The sequence below is a fragment of the Mustela lutreola genome, chromosome 8, assembly GCF_030435805.1.
Source record: "Mustela lutreola isolate mMusLut2 chromosome 8, mMusLut2.pri, whole genome shotgun sequence".
In the NCBI taxonomy this organism is placed as follows: domain Eukaryota; kingdom Metazoa; phylum Chordata; class Mammalia; order Carnivora; family Mustelidae; genus Mustela; species Mustela lutreola.
In genome coordinates, this window is record NC_081297.1 from 15224183 (window position 1) to 15246166 (window position 21984).

General features: G+C 41.3%; 2 protein-coding genes across 7 annotated transcripts in view; one reads left to right on the forward strand and one right to left on the reverse strand.

Moving 5' to 3' along the window:
- PDSS1 (decaprenyl diphosphate synthase subunit 1) overlaps nt 1-6909 on the reverse strand; it is a 43992-nt gene extending 37083 nt beyond the window's left edge. The window contains exons 1-2 of one of the 3 annotated variants that reach the window (XM_059183881.1): nt 6730-6901; nt 126-175 (exon numbers count right to left, since the gene is read on the reverse strand). In XM_059183881.1, coding sequence (XP_059039864.1) covers nt 126-175; nt 6730-6858 — 179 coding nt within the window. In that variant the 5' untranslated portion in view covers nt 6859-6901. Of the gene's footprint in view, nt 1-110; nt 176-6729 lie in introns of all 3 variants that reach the window. The other 2 variants (XM_059183880.1, XM_059183883.1) reach the window with 2 other exon arrangements.
- A 60-nt stretch (nt 6910-6969) lies between these two features.
- Nucleotides 6970-21984, forward strand: part of LOC131838142 (protein adenylyltransferase SelO-like) — a 55451-nt gene continuing 40436 nt past the window's right edge. Inside the window, exons 1-10 of one of the 4 annotated variants that reach the window (XM_059183887.1) lie at nt 6970-7496; nt 11722-11840; nt 12672-12800; nt 15331-15395; nt 15483-15539; nt 15630-15728; nt 15918-15985; nt 17811-17898; nt 20494-20563; nt 21280-21352. In XM_059183887.1, coding sequence (XP_059039870.1) covers nt 7262-7496; nt 11722-11840; nt 12672-12800; nt 15331-15395; nt 15483-15539; nt 15630-15728; nt 15918-15985; nt 17811-17898; nt 20494-20563; nt 21280-21352 — 1003 coding nt within the window. In that variant the 5' untranslated portion in view covers nt 6970-7261. The remainder of the gene's footprint in view (nt 7497-11721; nt 11841-12671; nt 12801-15330; nt 15396-15482; nt 15540-15629; nt 15729-15917; nt 15986-17810; nt 17899-20493; nt 20564-21279; nt 21353-21984) is intronic. The other 3 variants (XM_059183890.1, XM_059183889.1, XM_059183888.1) reach the window with 3 other exon arrangements.

Genomic DNA, 21984 nt, shown 5'->3' on the forward strand with positions numbered 1-21984 from the left:
GTTAACCTAAATACTCAATTTGCTGGACTAACCCACCACGATTCAGAACAGAAATTTACTGGCAATATAGCTAATAATTTTAGCAGTTGTAACACAGATCATAAACGTACCGTGACATACGATACCTATTTGGAAAAGCAGATGTTAAACTCTTCACAAGATTAAAATAGGGCATCTGTAAAATAAAAGCATTAAGAAACTTGTAAGAATGTTCATGAATAATGTGTTTACAATGCCAGAAATAATAAACACATTTATAATTCACAGAATTCATAATAAAATTATTTACATATAACATGAACTCATAATAAATTCATAATAAATATAATCTTTATCTTTTTCATAATCTTTATCTTTTAGTTGTCCCTTTGTAGGTGGGTTGCAAACTCTAGAAAGGTAATAAAAAGTTTCCTTACTATAAAAGCAGTATTTGTCATTACAGAAAATATAAAGAAAAAAACACATCTGTCATCTATCTTTTCTCCAAAGCAGTTTCCATATTCCTATCTAGCTTTTCAGACTTGAAAAGGTAGTTTTCAAACAATCTCCTTCTCCTTAAGGAAGACTGGAGAGAGAATATTAAAGCTATTTACATTCTTTTACATTCTTAAACCAGTTGGAAACAAAGAGTAATCCAGTTCCCCCAAGCATCAGACCAGATGGTGAAAAGGAAGATTTCAATGAAGAATGAATTTACATTTATACATAAACACGACCTATTTTTTTTTTTTTTTTTTCCAGAGGGCCACGACCGACCTATTTTTTTTTTAAAGATTTTATTTATTTATTTCTTTGGCAGAGACAGATCACAAGTAGGCAGAGAGGCAGGCAGAGAGACAGGAGGAAGCAGGCCCCCTGCTGAGCAGAGAGCCCGATGTGATGCAGGGCTCAATCCCAGGACCCTGAGATCATGACCTGAGCCGAAGGCAGAGGCTTTAACCCACTGAGCCACCCAGGTGCCCCAACACGACCTATTTTGTTATTGTTCCCAAACAGACTTGGAAATGCTACTTTTTGATCAGTAACATTCAAAAACAAGCAAGTTTAGCAGCACGTTTTGAGAATATTCGAGATAAGAACAGAAGACTACTAAAAGATTCAGAGATGGGTGACAAATATTAGTTCCAGTGATTACTGAGTGCTACTATGGGCCAGGAAATGGGATAGGCACTGCGGACCAAACACAGAGACGGCCTGTTTTTTTTTTTTTTTTTTTTTTTTTTAAGAATTTATTTATTTGAGAGAGAGAGCACAAGTAGGCAGAGAGGCAGGCAGTGGGAGGAGAAGCAGGCTCCCTACTGAGCAGGGAACATGATGTGGGGCTTGATCTTAGGACCCTGGGATCATGAAGCCAGACGCTTAACCATCCGAGCCACCCAGGTGCCCCCAGACTTCCAGTCTTAAAGAATGCAGGCACACAGTCATTTCAAAAAATTACTTATTTATTGGCTCAGTTAGTGAAACATGAGACTCTAGATCTCGGGGTCATGAGTTTGGGCCCGACCTTGGAAGTAGAGGGTACTTTAAAATCTTACAATGTGCTTTTACACTATTTGACCCTCACAACTACTTGTCTTTATACAGCTGGGGAACTTGAAACTCAGCAAAGTCATGTCTGAAAAACTGATATACAGATATGTTGACAATATATCAAAAGGAAAAAGCAAGGGGCGCCTGGGTGGCTCAGTCGGTAGAGCCTCGACTCTTGATTATAGCTCAGGTTGATGAGGGAACAGAAGGCAAGCTGAGGACAGAGCAGAAGCTGACACCCCACAAAACATCCCCCATGGGGTATATGTGACATTCCTCAGGCGCTCCTGGCTGCCTGAAGGAAAAATAAATGGTTAACTTGTAGAGATCACAAGCCTGCAAGACCTCAGTCTCCCTCAGTTCACAAATGTCCTAGCGATTCACAAGGAAGAGGCTTTCTTACCAATGGCCTAACTTCAAAGACCTCCGTTCCTGAGGCCCTAACATCCTCCTCCTCTCCCTAAAATCGAGGGAGGTTGAGGCACAGGGAAATGTAAATAAAGTAAATTTCTTCTAAACCTAAAGCTCACTGATAGGCACTGTGTGACAGCTGGAGTGTGACATTCCTCCAGGAAGCTTCCATTATTGTTAATGCCTTATTAAAAGGAAAAACCTTAACTTGACAGTGGCAAGGTCTCAGGTATTCCTCAGGCCCTCTTTAGCCTATCAAAGTTCTTTCAAACCCTCCCTTTCTCCTTGCCTCCCCCAACCCCACAGTACAGAACCAGCCACCACTCACACAGGGCAGCGGCTCTTTCTGCCCAAGGGTCCATCCCCGTGCTTTAATAAGCCACCATTTTGCACCAAAGATGTTTCAAGAATTCTTTCTTGGTCACTGGCACCCCACTGAACTTCACTTATTTTCCAAAACCTCATCAAGGTCATGATCTCTGTGTAGGGATAAAGTCCTGCCTGCATTGGGCTCTGTGCTCAGCTCAGAGTCTACTCCCCCCCCCCCAGAGTCTACTTTTGATTCTTTCTCTCCCTCTCCCCCTCTCCCTCCCCTTGCTCAGGCTGGCGTGGGTGCTCTAAGTAAATAAATATAAAAAAACATACACAAAACCATACATATTCTGTGATCCCACTAAGAATTTATATATATATACGCATGCATAAGTAAGATACACAGAGACCAGGGTTTAAAAACATATAAACTAGGGTATTAAAATAGTTAATTTTGAATAAATAGGATTGTGGGAGGTTTTTTTTATTCCTTTTTTGGCTTCTATTTTCTGATTTTCTCTAGTGAACACATACTGCTTTAGACATATTACAGTGACAGTAAAGATGGACTTTGCCAGGCAGGCAGTGGCCAAGCAAGACCGGCTGGGTTCCAGGATTTCCCCCAGAGCATTATATATTCAGTAAACCAATAAGAACATTTATAATGTCCCAAGAAAGCCAAGTTTTAATCCTCTCTTTTGATTTTACCATTTAACGGGCTTCTTTCACCTTCCTTCATTAGTTCACATGAATTCAGTAATCCATTGTAATACTTAGTTTGAGACCTAACCTCTGACTTGGGGTGAAGAGTTAAAATTACACAGCTCGGGTACTTCTACCCAGCAATTGCACTACTAGGCATTTATCCAAAGGATACAAAAATAGTGATTTGGGGCGCCTGGGTGGCTCAGTGGGTTAAGCCTCTGCTTTCAGCTCAGGTCATGATCTCAGGGGCCTGGGATGGAGGCTCTCTGCTCAGCGGGGAGCCTGCTCCCCCCACCATCCCTACCCCCGCCTACCTCTCTGCCTACTTGTGATCTTTGTCTGTCAAATAAACAAATAAAATCTTAAAAGAAAATAGTGATTTGAAGGGGCACATGCACTCCAATGTTTATAGCAGCAATGTCCACAGACAGATGAATGGGTAAAGATGTCCCCAGATGTCCAGAGCAATACAAATCAAAACCACAATGAGATACCACCTCACACCAGTCAGAATGGCTAAAATTAACAAGTCAGGAAACGACAGATGCTGGCGAGGATGCGGAGAAAGGGAAACCCTCCTACACTGTTGGTGGGAATGCAAGCTGGTGCAGCCACTCTGGAAAACAGTATGGAAGTTCCTGAAAAAGTTGAAAACAGAGCTGCCCTATGACCCAGCAATCACACACACTACTGGGAATTTACCCTAAAGACAAAAATGTAGGGATCCGAAGGGGCAGGTGCACCCGAAAGCTTATAGCAGCAATGTCCACAATAGCCAAACAATGGAAAAAGCCCAGATGTCACTCAACAGATGAATGGATAAAGAAGATGTGGTATATATACACAATGGAATACTATGCAGCCATTAAAAAAAAAATCTGAATCTTGCCATCTGCTATGACGTGGATGGAACTAGAGGGTATTATCCTAAGGGAAATAAGTCAGTCAGAGAAAGACAATTATCATATGACTTTTCTGATATGAAGAATTTGAGAGGGAGGGTGGGAGGTTTGTGGAGGAAAGGGAGGGAAAAAATGAGATGGGACCAGGGAGGGAGACAAATCACAAGAGACTCTTAATCTCAGGAAATAAACTGAGGGCTCCTGGGGGTCATGGGGGGAGGGATAGGGTAGTGGAGTTATGGACACTGGGGAGGGTATATGCTACGGTGAGTGCTGTGAAGTGTGTAAGACTGATGATTCACAGACCTGTACCCCTGAAGCAAATAATACATTATATGTTAATAAAATAAATAAACAAACAAATAAATAAATAAGATGCACCCAGATGTCACTGATAGATGGACACTTAAACAGAATACACACACACACACGAATATTACTCAGCCATCAAAAATGAAATCTTGCCATTTACGTCAATGTGGATGGACTAGAATGTATTAAGTGAAATAAGTCAGTCCAAGAAAGACAAATATTGTATGTTTTCACTCATATGTGGAATTTAAGAACCAAAACAGATGAACATAGGGAAAGAAAAATAAAAGAAGATAAAAACAGAGAGGCAAACCTAAGAGATTCTCAACTACAGGAAACCAAACTGAGGATTGCTGGAGAGACTGGAGAGACGGGGTAACTGGGTGATGGGCATTAAGGAGGCACTTGATGTGATGAGCACTGGGTGTTCTATGCAACTGATGAACCACTAAATTCTACCCCTGAAACTAATAATACAGTGTATGTGAACTAAACAGAATTTAAATTAAAACAAAATTACGCAGTTAATACAGAGTGTTCTTAACCACTAGGCAGTGTAACAGTTGTTCAAAGCATGGTCTTTGGAAGATGGATCTTGTTTCCATTCCAACATTTCCTGGCCGTGTTACCTTGTGACATCTTTCTGGTTAATGTCTACTCTGGGAGGGAAACTGCGATTAATTGAGATTGTAAAAGCTCTCAGCTCAGAACCCAGCATGCTGTATACATTTAATACAGTGGCTACAGATCTGCAGTAGCTACAGTATTTAATATCTACCCTTATTTTCTGCTTTAAGAGGGAGTGGTGTTTTCTAAAATAAGGCTAGAGGCACTCAGAGGAGCAGTGGACAACTGGTGTACTGGTGTACTGTTACTGTTCCAATACTGTTCCCTTCTTTCCCATCATGTACTCTCTCCTGAAAGCCAACCTTGCCTCCTATGAATTTACTTGAGGGAAAAAAATGCTGCTGCGTAAGAATCAAAAACGTACGGACAAGTGATTTAGCAGTAACAGACACACACTGGTTTTTGTCCTATTATAGGGCTTGTTAACGCTCCCAACGGTGAGGTTGGGAGAGTGTACATATATCAGGAAGCAGAGCTGTGTCTGAGGGCAGATATGGCTTTTATTATTGTTGCTCTTTGTCCCTAAGGACTATGAGGTCCTAAGAGACTTGAACTAACCAAGGACACGTGCCTGAGGCAGACTCCAGAAGGCTAACTAATATCTAATATCCCTGCTGAGTAGGAAATCTGATGAGGGGCTGGACCCCAGGACCACCTGAGCAGAAGGCAGATAGATGCGTAATTGACTGAGGCACCCAGGTGTTCCTATACTGGAATTTAAATTAAAAAAAAAAATTTTTTTTTTAAAAGGAGTGTCAAAGAAGTATCCAGTGCTATTAGATGGAGCGTGCAAACATCTCTCTAAATAATGCCTTCGTCTGTGATGCTAGAAACATTTAATGTCTGGTTAGGACAGTACTGAAACGGATCCCAGCAAAGCCCTATTCTCTCCAAGTGCCCGTTCTGGATAAGTTGTGATATGTATTCGGTGTTTGGGGAATACGTGGGAATATGAAATGTCCCAAAGCCCCAAATTCATTAAACCTTTTTTAAAAAACCAGCCTTGTGGACGCAATTACCGTAATTACCGCGTGACTGGAGAAGTCTCCAGTCTTTACGGATTTTGCTCAATTACTCTAAACGGAATGCGCCTACCCTATGGCACGTTGAGAGTCAATCACTACAAAGTGCAGGAAAGACTGACTCATGGGGCCACAGAACATGTCACTCAACACAGCGTAAACTGGGCGGAAACGGAGAAAAATGAGCTCGGGCCCAAGAGCAGCAGCGGAGAGAGTCAAGGAGCCATGGTTAGTGCTGGAATTTCCGACTCTACTCAAGAAGTCACATTAAACCAAAGCTCAAGGTTTCTCTACTTGTGAAATCCTCAGGCCGTTTCTCCTTCCAATGCCCTTCCGCCCCGTCCAGGTAGGGGCTCTCGGGGAAGCAACTCGGTGCGACAGAAACCCGCTGCCCAGAGCATCAGCCCTACACTCTCCACAAACCGCCTCTTCCAACCCGCCTGGATCTCTGAGCCCTCGGGGCACCTTTGGCTCTAAAATCCTAGCACCCTCCTCCCGAAGCCCTGGCGGAAATCCGAATGGCAACAGCTGCAGTCGGGTCTCCGGGCTTCTCCGGCTCCCGACCCCAGGAGACTACCTGCCTGCCCCCCACCCCCGGCACTTCCCCCGAGGCCTGGCTCCCCACCGCTCCCTCCCCAAGCCCCGAGGCGCCCGGGTCCCCCAGGACCGCGCTCTGCAGTCCCGCGCGGGGCGCCCCAGCTCCTGGCGGACGCCCGACGCCCACCGCTCCACGTCCCCCCGCGGGGCTCGGGTCCCGGCGCCCAGCCAGCCCGGGGTCCCCCAGCAGCGCAGCCCCGCGGCCCCCAGCCCCGACGCACGTGCCGCTAGCTCCCATTCATTCCGCCGCGCCGCTGTCATTGGCGCCGTGACCTCTGCGCCCTGCCGCCGCCCGCGCCTCGGGGCCTCACCTGAGCGCTGGCGTCTGCAGTCGAGGGTGGCCCGGGCGGCCCGACGCGGTCCGGGGAGCCGGGGCCGGGGCTCCGGGCCGTCGGCCTCCAGGAGCCGCAGCGGCGCCAGGGCCACCGGCATGAGGCCATGGTGCGAGTCTGAAAGCCGCGGCGGAGCGCTGGCTCCGCCTGTGGCCCGGCGGTCCGCCTCCCGGGACCCGGAGCCGGAAACTTGGCACAGGAAGAGCTTCGGCCCCTCCCCGGGCCGGCGCCGGCGGCACGCTCCCGCGACGGCCGCGCGGGACCTCGGGCGCCCCGCCCTCGCCCAGCTCGCGCGAGCGCCACCCTCCTCGCCCCTGCCGGCTCCGGGACCGGGAGCGGCCCGGCGGGACCCTCTGTCTGGGCGAGCCGCGTCTCCCGAAGCCTGGCCTGCCGCTGCGGGGAGCCCGGAGCTCCAGCGGTCACCGTAAACATGGAGCTTCGGGAGACCGGCGGGTAACGAGCACTGCCACGGCGCCCAGCCCTGCAGTCGCCTGCGTGTTTAGGCAGCGAGATGACTCGGAGGAGCAGGCTCCCGGTCTGGGGGCTCCCGGGTCCGCCGCTGTTTCTCTTGGGCATGACCTGGCACGTCGTCGTCCGCGGCTCTTTGCTACCTGGCCTCGAAGGAAGTGCCCACCTTGTGCATCTTTCCAGTAACGAGTCGAACCGCCGGCTGGACTATTGTGAGACGGAAGCTAAATTAGCCTTGTCTCTCGACTTTTGGACTCTGTCCTCTGAAAACCTTATAGGTATATCGTGGCATAGATTGTCAGTCTTGCTCCTGTCTGGGTAGGAGTCCCACTCGTGGGTGTACCTAGCTGTGTGAAATTGTTTGGTATTTAGTAATGTGGAACATATTCGCTAGCCTAGGGGACCCTGGCATATGGACAGGATTGGTACCTGATGTGGGTTGGGAAGACCTCTCCTTGGTCCTATAGCCAGATCTACTCCTCTGTGGTCACGAGAAAGCGGACTTACAACAGAAATCCGTGGTGTAATTAGTGGTTCAACGTGCGCGCAGAGGCGGGGAGAGAGAGTGCAGGCGATAGGGGTACCGAAATGACAGAAACTTCATCTGTCCTCAAGGAGTTCAACGTTATGGGGAAATAGACCGGCAAATAGGCAACTGCAATTCTCTAAAATTTTTGTCTTCTTTTGAACCCTGCTTTTTGCATTTAAAAAATGAAAGTACCCGTAGTACAGCTGAGGCCATTATTTATACATTTCAGAGTGTTCTTTTTTACTGAATAAAAGCATAGAATAAAGTTTATTAAAATAAGCCAATCTTATGGTTTTATTCCCCAATCTTCAAGAATATGATGTAAAAAAAAAAAAAAAAAAGGCCAGGTGCTTTACAAATAAAGGTTGATTGTACACATCTATGACTTGATACAGGCTTGTGTTATTAAGAAATAACTCCGCAGGTAGACTTATGCCATGGTAAAGTGTAGCAATTAAGGCTTGTATTTACAACAATCCTACAACTTAGATAATTATCATTTGCCCTTTTCACAGATAAGGATACAGATAGGAGGATTTCCATGTCTTCTCAAGCTCACAGTTGGCAGATACAGCACTACCTGCCAGGCCATTTTCATTTAGAGCTCGTTTTCCCTATTAAAACAAAATACCTAGCTCTTAAAGAGATGGAGGAGCATGGCAAGGCTAAGTAGGGAGAGTGGATGACGTTTGTGAAAGTTTCTAACCTTACAGTGTAGCTAAACTTTTGATGAGCCATAACCTACCAATAGGACCCGCAGAGTCCAAAGTAGTTCTTTTGACCCAGCAAGGCCAAGCCTGTGTCTGGGAAGTTAAAACCATTGAGCTGTTCGAGGAACCTCCAAAGAACGGACTCCTCTTACGCACAGGCTAGGAATAACTTGGGTCTTTTTGACTGTACTTACATGAACGAAACAACCGGTATTGACGGACAAACGTGGAGTAGGTGTGTAATTGAAAGCATTTTTCAAAATTGTTATTTCGATGTTGTAGAGTGGACTTTAGGAAGACATCTTCTTTCGATAGTGATGATACCGTCCAAAACATGATTTATGGTAGCACCAGGTTTTATAGCCAAGGAGAGATTACAGATATAATACTGTGTATACATGTATATCATGTCTTGATTCACAACATTGCCTGAAAACGTCTCATCCTGCTGTTAGGAGATAAATGATCAATGATTATCAAGGTAACTATGGTAAGAACATTTATTGAGAGAAGAGGTTCAGACATTGCTGCACTGAAAGATTAGCAGTTTTTGTGGATTTCATAAGGCAAAACTGAATGCTAAAGAATTTAATTTTGGAATGACTGATTTTTCTGAGATGTTAAGGTAAAGACTTACTGTACATTTGGAATTTTGTCTTGGATTGGGTTTGTAGTCTATAACTGATTATTTGCTGGAAGTGTAACAAGGGTGAGGGGTGGGGACCTCTGAGGCAGTTAGCCTCTTTTCGTTCCACAGCCAATGACTAAGTATTGACTTTGCCAGAATGTGAATCGGTGAGTGCAAAATCGTGGATATTAATGAACAGTGTATACTGTCTGTGCTCTACTAAAATGTTAGGGCATCATGGGGCACCTGGGTGGCTTAATGGGTTAAGGCCTCTGCCTTTGGCTCAGGTCATAATCCAGCCCCGCATCAGGTTCTCTGCTCAGCGGGGAGCCTGCTTCCCTTCCTTTCTCTCTGCCTGCCTCTCTGCCTACTTTTGATCTCTGTCAAATAAATAAATAAAAAATCTTAAAAAAAATGTTAGGGCATCGGGGCGCCTGGGTAGCTCAGTGGGTTAAAGCCTCTGCCTTCAGCTCAGGTCATGATCCCAGGGTCCTGGGATCGAGCCCCGCATTGGGCTCTCTGCTCAGCGGGGAGCCTACTTCCCCCTCTCTCTTTGCTTGCCTCTCTGCCTATTGGTGATTTCTGTCAAATAAATATATAAAATCTTAAAAAAAAAATGTTAGGGCATCATAATAAATGCATGAATTATAATTTAGTCTATTTCCACCTAGTGGCTCTCCTAAAAGAGAAGAAAATACACTGTTGGATCTTCTGCTTTTCATCATGTTGTCAGGTTTTCTGTGGTGAATGCTGAAATCAGCTGTTTTTTGACTGACTACCCATTGGTTCCCCATCATGTGCTTCACAAACCATATAGGGGAAAATGTAAAGGTTAAATCTGGTCCACATTTGCCTGTTTTTATACTCATCTGGGAAAGATAGAAGATTATTCTTATTTCTGTTATAGCTGACATTTGGTTCACCTAGGCTTGGGTGGGATAAATAGAAGTTAATCTGTAACAGTCGGGTAAATTGTCTTGATGCCGCCTTTCTGTACTGATGCAAAATACCATTTTTATTATATAGAGAATTATTAACATTACTTTGGGCTGTTTCTGTTCTTTTTATTGAGTCCCTTTGCATCTGTTTTGGGGATAACTTTCTAGTTACTGTGTTTTTATAATTTAGGATAAGAAAACTCCCATTTCTAAAAAAATTGGTTTTTATTTTTCAAGATTTACACTTTTAAGATGGTCAGCTTTTTTTTTTTTTTTTAAGATTTTATTGATTTATTTGACAGAGATCACAGGTAGGCAGAGAGGCAGGCAGAGAGAGAGAGAGGAAGCAGGGTCCCTGCTGAGCAGAGAGCCTGATGCGGGGCTCCATTCCAGGACTCGGGGATCATGACCTGAGCTGAAGGCAGAAGCTTTAACCCACTGAGCCACCCAGGTGCCCCGATAAGCTTTTTTAAAAAAAAAAAACACCAAGATTTTATTTATTTGAGAGAGAGAACACATAAGCAGGAGAAGCAGCAGAGGGAGAGGGAGAAGCAGGCTCCCCACTGAACAGGGAGCCATGACCTGAGTGTAAGGCAGATGCTTAACCAACTGAGCCACCCAGGTGTCCCTAAGATGATCTGTTTCTTCAAAAAAAAATCCTACTAGGATGTTGGTTGGGTTGCCATATGTTTATTAAATAATTTGGTTACACTGACATCTTGACAATATAATCTCTATCCAGAAACAAGTTTTTGTGTCTCCTTGTTTTGTGATTTTAGTAATACATCTGCCCTCTTCTGTTTTTTGTTTGTTTGTTTTGTTTTAATTGGTTTGGATTAGGAGAACAGATTAAGATTTTTAAAATTGTATGTATGTATTTATTTATTTATTTATTATTTTTTTAAAGATTTTATTTATTTATTTGACAGAGCTCACAAGTAGGCAGAGAGGCAGGCAGAAAGAGTGAGAGGGAAGCAGGCTCCCCGCCGAGCAGAGAGCCCGATGTGGGACTCGATCCCAGGACCCTGAGATCCTGACCTGAGCCGAAGGCAGCGGCTTAAACCACTGAGCCACCCAGGTGCCCCTTTAAATTGTATTTAAAAGAAAATACGTTCTGAGTATCTAAAGCATGTTCAAAACTCTTTTTTTGTACAGCTTTTAAAATAAGGTATATGTGTTTTAGCGCATGTTTTCTACATTCAGTAAAACATCTGTTGTCTGGTGTTGGGTTTTTTTAAAGTATCTGTTTCTTTCAGTAATTACGATTTTCTGAAGGACAGAAAGAATGTGATTAATTGCCTAATATTGGGTTTGGATTACATTGAATAGGCTAGTACTATAATTCTAAAAGTATAATGCAGCTTACCTCCACTTTGCTTATACATTCTTATTTATAAACATTGTGTATCCTGTTGGTCCCCCACAAGTGAAAATCCTCTAAGACAGGGTATGTGTCTTGTTTTAAACTTTTTCCATCTCCCATCTTGTTGGATGGTTCCATTTACTGTGTTATATGAATACTGGATAGATACGGTTGAGAATGACAGTACAGACTTTAAATAATAAAATGGGAAGAAATGTGGTAGAAGTTGATTTTCTCGAAGAACTATAGTCCTAAGGAATATTAATGTTATATCTGGAACAAATGAGAACACTTCTTAAGAAAAGTTGTTTTGTTTTGTTTTGTTTTTTAATCAGCTGTGTTCCCAGTTGATCCTGTTAAAGAAAATTACGTTCGTAAAGTGAAAAACTGTATTTTTTCAGTTGCCTTCCCTACTCCTTTCAAATCAAGAGTACGTCTTGTAGCAGTTTCAAAGGTTAGGCTTTATTTTTTCACAACAAAATAATTCATTATAGGTGTTGTCTAAAAGAGATAGTCACACTATTTGAGTTGAATTGTTAGTCTATTGGTAAATGATTATATTTGTGTTTAAAATTCAGACATTTGGAGAATGTCATTCTTAGAAATCACTTTTTGATACTGATTCCTAGACCCCAGGACTCCATTTCATCTTAAAGTTGGCTTACAGGGACGCCTGGGTGGCTCAGTTGGTTGGACGACTGCCTTTGGCTCAGGTCATGATCCTGGAGTCCCGGGGTCGAGTCCCGCATCGGGCTCCCAGCTCCATGGGGAGTCTGCTTCTCTCTCTGACCTTCTCCTCATTCATGCTCTCTCTCACTGTCTCTCTCTCAAGTAAATAAATAAAATCTTTAAAAAAAAAAAAAAGTTGGCTTACAAAGATACACTTTTTTGAACAAAAGGGGCAAATGAGTTTAATTCTTAGAAACGGGTTCTAATAACAAATGATAAATTGTTTCTCATGATACAATTGTATTTGGAATAGAAATAGAACATTTACTTTTTTCTTGTTCCTTTAAAGAATGCATGCTAAGAAAAATAGTATTTTTACTATGGATCACAAGAATTACATAAAAATTTTAAAACTGTCTAATAGAATTGATTTTTCCCAAATAGCACAAATAATCATATAAAGTATGGTATATCCCTCATGAGAAAATATTAATGTACTTTTGGAAGAGTTTCATTCTCTTAATTTTCTTTCTTTCATCAAGTCTTTTTTCTCAAAATTATTAAAGGATTACTTAAGTTTGTAAGGTCTTTTTGTTTTGTTTTTTTCCTGCCTCAGGAGGTTCTAGAAGATATTTTGGACCTTGACTTACGTGTCTCAGAAACAGATGATTTTATCCAGCTTGTGAGTGGTAAAAGAATAGTATCTGGATCCATTCCACTGGCTCACAGATATGGTGGGCATCAGGTATGCGGAGCATCAGGATGACTTCCCTCATGTAATATATAAACAGCTGGTGGAGCTGCTTTCCTATTTATGAAGTCATTTTGCATTAATTCCTCTAATGTTAGTGTATGGAGACTACGACAAGATGTTTCTAGAAGAATATGTCACCATAAGATATTTATAACTAGCTGATGTGATTTCTTGCCGTAAGAAAGCTAATGCCCAACTTCCTTTGATGGAATGGAGAAAACTGGGGTAGCGCATAGGTAAAATTTCTGTGAATTATTGCTAGAGAACTCATTCAGGGAAGTTTCAGATTAGAGGTGTAAGCAAAGTCAAGTAGCACAACAAGTCAATATAAAAGCCCTAAAATGACAAAGAGAGTCTAGTTTTTCCAGTATAGCTGCAGAACAAAGTTTTAGAACTGCTAGAAACGGCTAGAATTTAATCAGGATTAACTGGGGGTGTTATATATGCTGAAAAAATTAAGAAAGCACCCTCTAGAAGTGAAGTTAACATATTGAAGCAAGTTCAGGTTGTGGTATCTGACTAAATTAAAAAAGAGAGAGAGAGAAGGAACACAGGACCAGTGGTTGAACTTGCTGTGACTTTCCTGTGAACCAGATAAGATTAACGGTCTGGTTGTCAGGAGGCTTGTTTCCTTTGGAATATATATTAGGAAAAGCAGCAAAATGTAATAGGGTTTGGGTAAGGAATCCACAGTTCAAAAAGCCATTCCCCATATAGGTTAAATTCATTAGATAGCATTTTGGACTCACATGTACTGTTAGAATACAAATGCAGGCCTTAAGTCCTGCAGAGTTTTGTTAAGCTGTATTTTTTTGTGGGTTTTTTTCTTTTGGTAGTATAGTATATTAGATTTTTTAAAATCAATTTCACATTTCATCTCTTGCTTCTCTCTGATTTGAAATTATAAAGATTTATTTATAAGGATGGGTTTGTAATTTTTTAAAAAAAATTTTATTTATTTGATAGACAGAGATCACAAGTAGGCAAAGAGGCAGGCAGAGAGAAAGGGGGAGCAGAGCTCCCGATGTGGGGCTCGATCCCAGGACCCTGGGATGATGACCTGAGCTGAAGGCAGAGGTCATCATCCCACTGAGCCACCCAGGTGCCCCAGGTTTGTCATTTTGAACAGTAATTGATTTTTATTAATAGAGAACTACCTTCTTGTTTCCCCTGACACTCCTGGCTCTGGATTCACCATTCTTTTGATTTATTTTTCACGGTGTGGGATATACCTAATGCATTGTTGACTTTAGAAATTGCCAGAGTACGCTGAGAGTACCTCTCAAGACTTGTGCTTTTAAAGGTAGGTAGAGGGGCGCCTGGGTGACTCAGTGGGTTAAGCCTCTGCCTTCAGCTCAGGTCATGATCCCAGGGTCCTGGGATCGAGCCCCGCATCGGGCTCTCTGCTCAGCGGGGAGCCTGCTTCCTCCTCTCTCTCTGCCTGCCTCTCTGCCTCTCTGCCTACTTGTGATCTCTGTCTGTCAGATAAATAAATAATTAATTAAAAAAATAAATAAAAGTAGCTAGAGATAGCAGAAATTAATGGTGATCTCTTCCTGGTAAAGATAAAAAATTAAAATAATGAATAGATTTTTCTCAAATTTATGTTTTTCTGTTAGAACTATAAACATAGTTCTAACATAGTTCATAGTTCATAGAACTTCTTTTTTGTGCCAAGGTACATGAGACCTGTCCCCTTAGCTCTGAATGCTAACTAATACTCTAGGGGGGAGGATAAAGAAATCAATTCTGATAACATCAGGGTCGTGATAGGGTTAAGTATAGGAGTTAGGGGAATTCACAGAACCCTTTTAGTCCCAGAAAGTCAGACACTTTCTGGTGGAAGTAACATGCATGTGGAAAATGGAACGATGTCTAAGTTAGCAAATCACTGTTGGTGATGATAATTATTACCATCTCACGAGCACTTGCATTACGTTGGACATAGTACAGAGCATCCGTTGGCATTCATTCTTAAAACAACCTGGCAAGGGTTATCCCATTTTACAGAAATGAAAGGTCAGTCTCAGTGGGATTACATAACCCAGATTTCTGTAGCTAGTAAGTGCCATCACTGGGAGTTGGGCAACCACAACAGAAAATGTTGAAAACAGCTAACTATGTAAGTTCAAAAGCACATTTTCAGTTACAAGTATGTTCTTGATTTTATATCACATACATATTCTATAGGCAAACTTTCTATGAATGAATTGTTCCTAGTTCATATTCTGAAATTAAATATATCTGTAGATCAGTTCTAACTATTCTACACCTTACTAACTTGAGCTCAGCTGTAAGATGAAGAAGTTAATCATATGTCTCAAATTTATATTTTTAAAATGAATTTCACTTATGTGTTATTGATTGAATTTTTTTTCACCTTTGTTCAAGTTGTTGATTCTTATAATCCTAAAAATTCAATACTCCATTCTCAAATTTGACAAAATAACTTTGGCTATAAAATTACTATGAAAACTTTAAAGGGTAATAAGCATGAATAATTTTCCTTTCTCTCCTTTAGTTTGGGATATGGGCAGGTCAGCTTGGGGACGGAAGAGCTCACCTAATTGGAATTTACATGAACAGGTACCACATGTTTTTTGGTATAATAGCTTTTCTGCTAAATAGTAACATGAATCTTCTAATACTTAGATTTCTTTGTTGTTGTTGAAGGCAGGGTGAAAAGTGGGAGCTCCAATTAAAGGGCTCAGGAAAGACTCCATACTCCCGGTACAGTTGGTATTTTTTTTAGTCATCTGAATAAAAATTGATGTTGTCTTCATTACAACTGAAAATCTTTCTTTCTCTTATTTGACCTAGAAATGGTGATGGCAGAGCTGTACTTCGTTCCTCAGTGAGAGAATTTTTATGCAGCGAGGCTATGCACTCTCTCGGAATTCCAACTAGCAGGGCTGCAAGGTAACTCCTTTCTCCTTGAAGCTGACTTTCAGGAATGCGTCATGTTATCTGCAGGCATGTGTCAGTAAATTGAGCCGATAGATCTATGGTAGCATGATTTCTCATTGTTTCTTATGGTTTCAGGTACTTGTAGGTAGCTTGCTAGGAGTGAACACATAACTTCAATTGTTGGATTCTCTTATGTTTCAGTCTGGTCGTGAGTGATGATGAAGTATGGAGAGATCAATTCTACAATGGAAACGTCGTGAAAGAAAGAGGTAATAATAATTTTTAGAATATTTACATAAAATTAGGCTAAGTTCTTAAAGAAGAACAGATCCTGGATATCTTTGCAGTCTTCTTAAAAAATGACCCTTGGGGGCGCCTGGGTGGCTCAGTGGGTTGAGCCTCTTCCTTCAGCTCAGGTCATGATCTCAGGTCCTGGGATCGAGCCCTGCATCGGGCTCTCTTCTTGGTGGGGAACCTGCTTCCTGCCCCCCTCTGCCTGCCTCTTTACCTACGTGTGATCTCTGTCTGTCAAATAAATAAATAAAATCTTAAAAAAATTTTTTTAAAATAAAGAACCTGTGGTTTTTTTAAGATGTAATTGTATCACTAGGAAATTACCATAGGATATCCTTTCCTACATCCTTATATCACTAGCCCTTTGGTTTCATACAGTAGACATCTGGGAAGTGAATGTTTATGGACAGCCAGCAAAATGTTACAAAGCTGGAACCCAAAAGTTCATACAGTTTCTTCTAAGGAGAGACCCTCAGACCTTTCCTCAGAGCCTGACTGCTCGCTCTTCAGGCTTCCTTCCAATTGATTCCTCAGCCAACTTTTTCCTCAGCCTTTAGTAAGCCAGAAATAAAAAAAATTAGGTAGGGGTGAGATGTGTGCTGTAGGGCAGCAAAGAGAAACAGCGAGAGAAACTTGACCTTGAATGGAAGAGACCTAAAAAAATCAATAATAAGTGTATTTGATTGATGGATTGATTATAAGCTCTACACCAGCATAGGACTTGCCCTCATACCTTGAGATCAAGAGTTGCACACCCTACCAACCAAGCCAGCCAGCCGCCCAATATTAAACTTATTCAACAGTTTAAAAAGCAGAGCCATTGAGGGCTGCTGACAGCCCTGCGTGCTCTGTTGGGTCCTGTGGACGTCATTGGATGACCAGGCAACATTTTTGCTGATGATCACCGTGATTTACTGAGTACACGTGTTATATTCTTTATGCTTAGCGTCTAATATGTTTTGACAAAATTTTCATTAAAAAAATCCCCCTAAAATATTCATGCTTGAAGGAGTTAAGGGTTATTTACCTTTGAGATTAGGAAGGATTTCAGTTGGGGGAGAAGAAAGAGTGTGCACACACAGACAGCAGGGAATAGCACAAAGGCCCAGAGGTACCAGTGGGGGTGGGATTGTGTAGAAGGACAGGCACCAACAGAGCAGGAGGCTTTGTTTTCTGGAATAGACCTCATCTTCACATCCAAACACACGCAAGGACAGCATTCTTTTTGGGGAAAAAACATGCATTCTCTTTACTAATTGTATTACTAATGCCTATAGTCAAAACACAAAGCAGCAATGGAAGGCTGCAAAGACTAACACAAAAATGCATAGATTCACTGTCTTTCTTCCGCGTTTCATAAGTTAGAACGTATGCAAGCGTTTATTTATTGAAGTGGGTTTTCAATTAGTTACACCAAGAGAAGGCACTTGCAGGGACTATGCCATGTAAATCATTTACTAATGCCCTATTTCAGGATGATATATGGGGAACATGTCGCCACAGAGGAGACAGTGGGAATCCCGTGTTTGGAGCCTAACAGTTTAACTGAGCAGCCTTTAGTGAGGTTAGAGCCTTCATATTTATGAAAGTGTTGTGGTTCCCGACATTTGAACCAATTCAAGGCTTAAAGAAATAGAGAAAAATCCTTGATCCTTTCTAGGGTATCATTAGTTGCTTTTCTGATAAATTGGGTGCCTGTATTATTTTTTTACTAAAATAATTTAAATTTTTAGAAAAAGCATATTATGCTGTATTTGCAGTTTAAAATGCTAAAAATATGCTAAAACGTGTGTTTTTCAGGTGCAGTAGTGCTGCGTGTTGCAAAATCATGGTTTAAAATTGGATCATTAGAAATTTTGGCTCATTATGGTGAACTGGATTTACTAAGGTTAGAAAATGATATTTTTTTAAATGATAGAAGACAATTAAAAAATGCTTGTATATGTGCTGCGAAGTTAACATATTTTTGGTCTTCTTATAAGTTAAAATCAAATATTTCAATTAATAAATATTTTTAACACACTACATGTGGGTTTTCTAGGAGGCCAAAAGAAGTGGGAGACCCAGTAGACCCTTTGCTCAAGGAATTTTTAATCTGGTATGCAGCCCAGTTGTAGCTGAGGGCCTGGTGCCATTCAGAGCCCTGGGTAGAAGTGATTCAACTTCCCCCAGATCCACAGTCTTCAGAGATAAAAGATCTCTTTTCAACTTCTGGGTTCCCAGAGCGTGTCTTCACTCTCGTGTCTCTTCCCCAGACTGCGGTTTTGACACCTGTGAGATGCCTATTTTGCTCTGGGTTGACCCACTGCTGAAACTCAGCCCCTTCAAAAGGACAAAAGCAAGCAAACAAACAGGCAAATGTACATAGAGCATTTAAGAACAGAATGTGTCTCACTGAAGTTTTTCTGCAAGGAGCACAGAGGATGATGGCTTCAAAAGAGCAAAAGCAACGGATTCTTGCCCTTGTATCACACAGTACAGCTTCCAGTATTTTGTGATGTCTTAGTGCCTGCGGCGTCTCTACTTACACAATTCCGTCTTCCTCAGGCCGATTTTTTTTTTTTTAAGATTTTATTTATTTATTTGACAGACAGATATCACAAGTAGGCAGAGAGGCAGGCAGAGAGAGAGAGGAGGAAGCAGGCTCCCCGCTGAGCAGAGAGCCCGATGCGGGGCTTGATCCCAGGACCCTGGGATCATGACCTGAGCTGAAGGCAGAGGCCTTAACCCACTGAGCCATTGAGGTGCCCTCCTCAGACTAATTTAACAAGATGTGTCTTCAGACAGAAACATTTCCTTCTTTAAGAGGAATTCTGCTTCCTTTTGTTAAGATAACACAGTTGGAAAAAGTTCTAAAAAGTCACATAGATTCTCTTAGGCAAACTTGAGTCCTTTGGGATGTGGATCCTGTGCTGTAGGTGTTAGGGCAGGAAATCCCGATGCCTGGGCCGTGAAGGATTCGGGGAGAGAAGCCCCGAGGAAAATGAGGAAGCAGAGTAGAGAAGTCATCACACTGGCCAGAGCCGTCTCCGAGTCTCTTACTTAGCAAATGTTCACTGAGCTCCTGGTCATCTCACTTGTTGAGAAGAGTTGTCTGCACTCACTGGGCATTATTTCTAACTTCCCAAATGGGAAGTTTTTTGGTCCCTTCTGCTTGGATTCACGCTGTCACTGAAATTGTCCCATCTGGTGGTAGCACTTCCATAATAGTTCACTTATTTCTCTGACATTTGATGTAGATTAGTGACCGCCGCCTCCTAAAAATCTATCGGCTCATGTAACCACATATATATCCCTTTTAGTTTCCCAAATGCTTGCAACAATTCTTGACATACAAGTACTTATTCACATGATTAAATTATTTTTTTTTTTTAAATTTATTTATTTATTTATTTATTTGACAGACAGAGATCACAAGTAGGCAGAGAGGCAGTCAGAGAGAGGAGGAAGCAGGTTCCCCGCTGAGCAGAGAGCCCGATGCGGGGCTCGATCCCAGGACCCTGGGATCATGACCCGAGCCGAAGGCAGAGGCCTCAACCCACTGAACCACCCAGGCGCCCCTTAAATTATTAAATGATTATAAAAATAGATATATACACAAACTCTAATCCATTCCTTTTGTTTTGACTGGCTTTTAATAATTCCCTAGTCACATCTACAACCCCCAGTCTTTTTTATGGCTTCTTTCTTATCCAATACATTCAACACTATAGTTAGTTGATGAGTCAGTTAAATAGGGAATAAAAAATATGATACACAGACAACTTAAATAACTTCAAACACTGGACAGCCTTTTGCCATCCCCCATTTGTGAAGCCTTATGTGACCTTGCAGACATAAATAATTGTTCCCTGCTCTGTTATCTGTGCAACATTTATAGTCTGTTATTGGATGTGTTACACTGTAATGTGATTATTTCTTAAAGAAACTTTTTTTTTCTTTAAAGATTTTATTTATTTATTTGAAATAGAAAGAGAGAGATCACAAGTAGGCAGAGAGGCAGGCAGAGAGAGGGAGAAGCAGACTCCCCACTGAGCAGAGAGCCCGATGCAGGCCTCGATCCCAGGACCCTGAGATCATGACCTGAGCCGAAGGCAGAGGCTTAACCCACTGAGCCACCCAGGCACCCTGTAATGTCATTATTTCTTCGTGTGTTCTTCTCCCTGATGGGCTCTGTGTGCTTTGAGGTTTGGGTCCTCTGGATCTGAGTCTTGGCATCCTTTCTCCCAGTACGTGCACCTGGTGGGGCATACAGTAGGTGTGCATTTATAATACACATGGCGGAATCTAATACTGTCTTAGAAACTCATTTCCCGTTTTGACTGGTATTGAGGAAGTATTTCTCTATGGCTGGTTTTTTTAGAGTAAAATCTTATTTTAATTCTTAAAATTTGAAGCTTGAATCTAATGGCTTCCTGGATGTCAAGGGCGTATTTAGATAATTTGATATGGGGGAACGCTGATGCTTTCTTCTTTTCTCCAGGACGTTACTAGACTTCATCATACAGGAGCATTTCCCCTCAGTAAAGGCCACAGAACCTAACAGATATGTGGTAAGTTTGTAAAGAGAAAGGTCAATGATCGGTTTTCTCTCCTGGCCCGCCAATATCAACGGTTACAACTTAGAACTTGACTGGGTAGGTAGGAAAGGAAATGGAGTGCACTTTGAACATTTTGTTAGGTGAGGGGAAGGTGAACCACTTCATAAACAAGACACAGATAAGAAAGTTGTTTTGTTTGAAAGGTATCCAGAGAAAAAGAACAGGTGCTACTACCTCCTGACTCTGGACGTGATGTTTTGCACATGTTTTGTAACTTGATCTTACGTAGTAAATACAGATATTTCTGTAGTAGTAGTAGTTCTAAAATAAACACAATACATAACAGGAAAATGTGATTTTCTATTCTTGTGGAAATGATTTGGTCTTCATAACCCTCCTTATTCTCTTAGCAGCCACAGCGAAGGAAATTCCATTATTTTTCTTTGTGATTCATTTCAAAGTTTAAGAACTTACTTTGCTTATATTTAACTCCCTTGTGCTGAATTCTAATGCTTTTCCTGTTCTTATTGGACATGGAGAAGGCCTAGTAATAATACTATGTCTGGGCCTTTATATATTATTTCTCAGTGACTAATTCCACGTTCTTCCATTTTTTTCTTACATTTGTTAATTTCCATTCCTTTTTCATCTTTTGAGATCCTGAATTCTTTCCATGTTCTCCTCATGACTTAGCAGAAGATCCTAAAAATTTCTGAATTTTATTTTAGGAGTTTTTCTCTATTGTGGTATCAAAGACGGCACAACTCATTGCCTTGTGGATGTCTGTTGGTTTTGCTCATGGTAAGTCATCTACTGATGTTTCTCATCTACTGATGAGAAAGTAGAGTTAATTTGTTGAAGCAGAACACTCCATTTTTGTGTACTTCAAAACATTCCTGCTGATGAGCTTAACATTTATGACGTATGAATTTGTTTTTAGCAACAGAGAAGCAATTTTCTTGTGTTTAAAATGGTTTTGAATGGAAGATAGAACAAGCATCCTCAATTCAAGGAGGATGTTATTACCTGTAAGACTTTCTTTTTTGTTAAAAAAAGATTTTATTTATTTAACTATCTTAAATAAATTATTTAAATATTTAATTAAAATAGTTTATTAATAAAACAATAATAAAATTATTTATTTAAAATGAATATTTAAATCAATAAATATATTTATAAATATTATATTACTATATTTATAATTTATATTTATATTTACATATAATATAAATATATTTATATTGTATTTATAATTTATATCTATAATTTATAATATATTTATAAATATTAAATTTATAAAAAATAAATATTTATTTATTTTTAAAAATTTTACGTATCTATCCGACAGAGATCACAAGTAGGCAGAGAGGCAGGCAGAGAGAGAGAGGAGGAAGCAGGCTCCCCACTAAGCAGAGAGCCCGATGCGGGGCTCG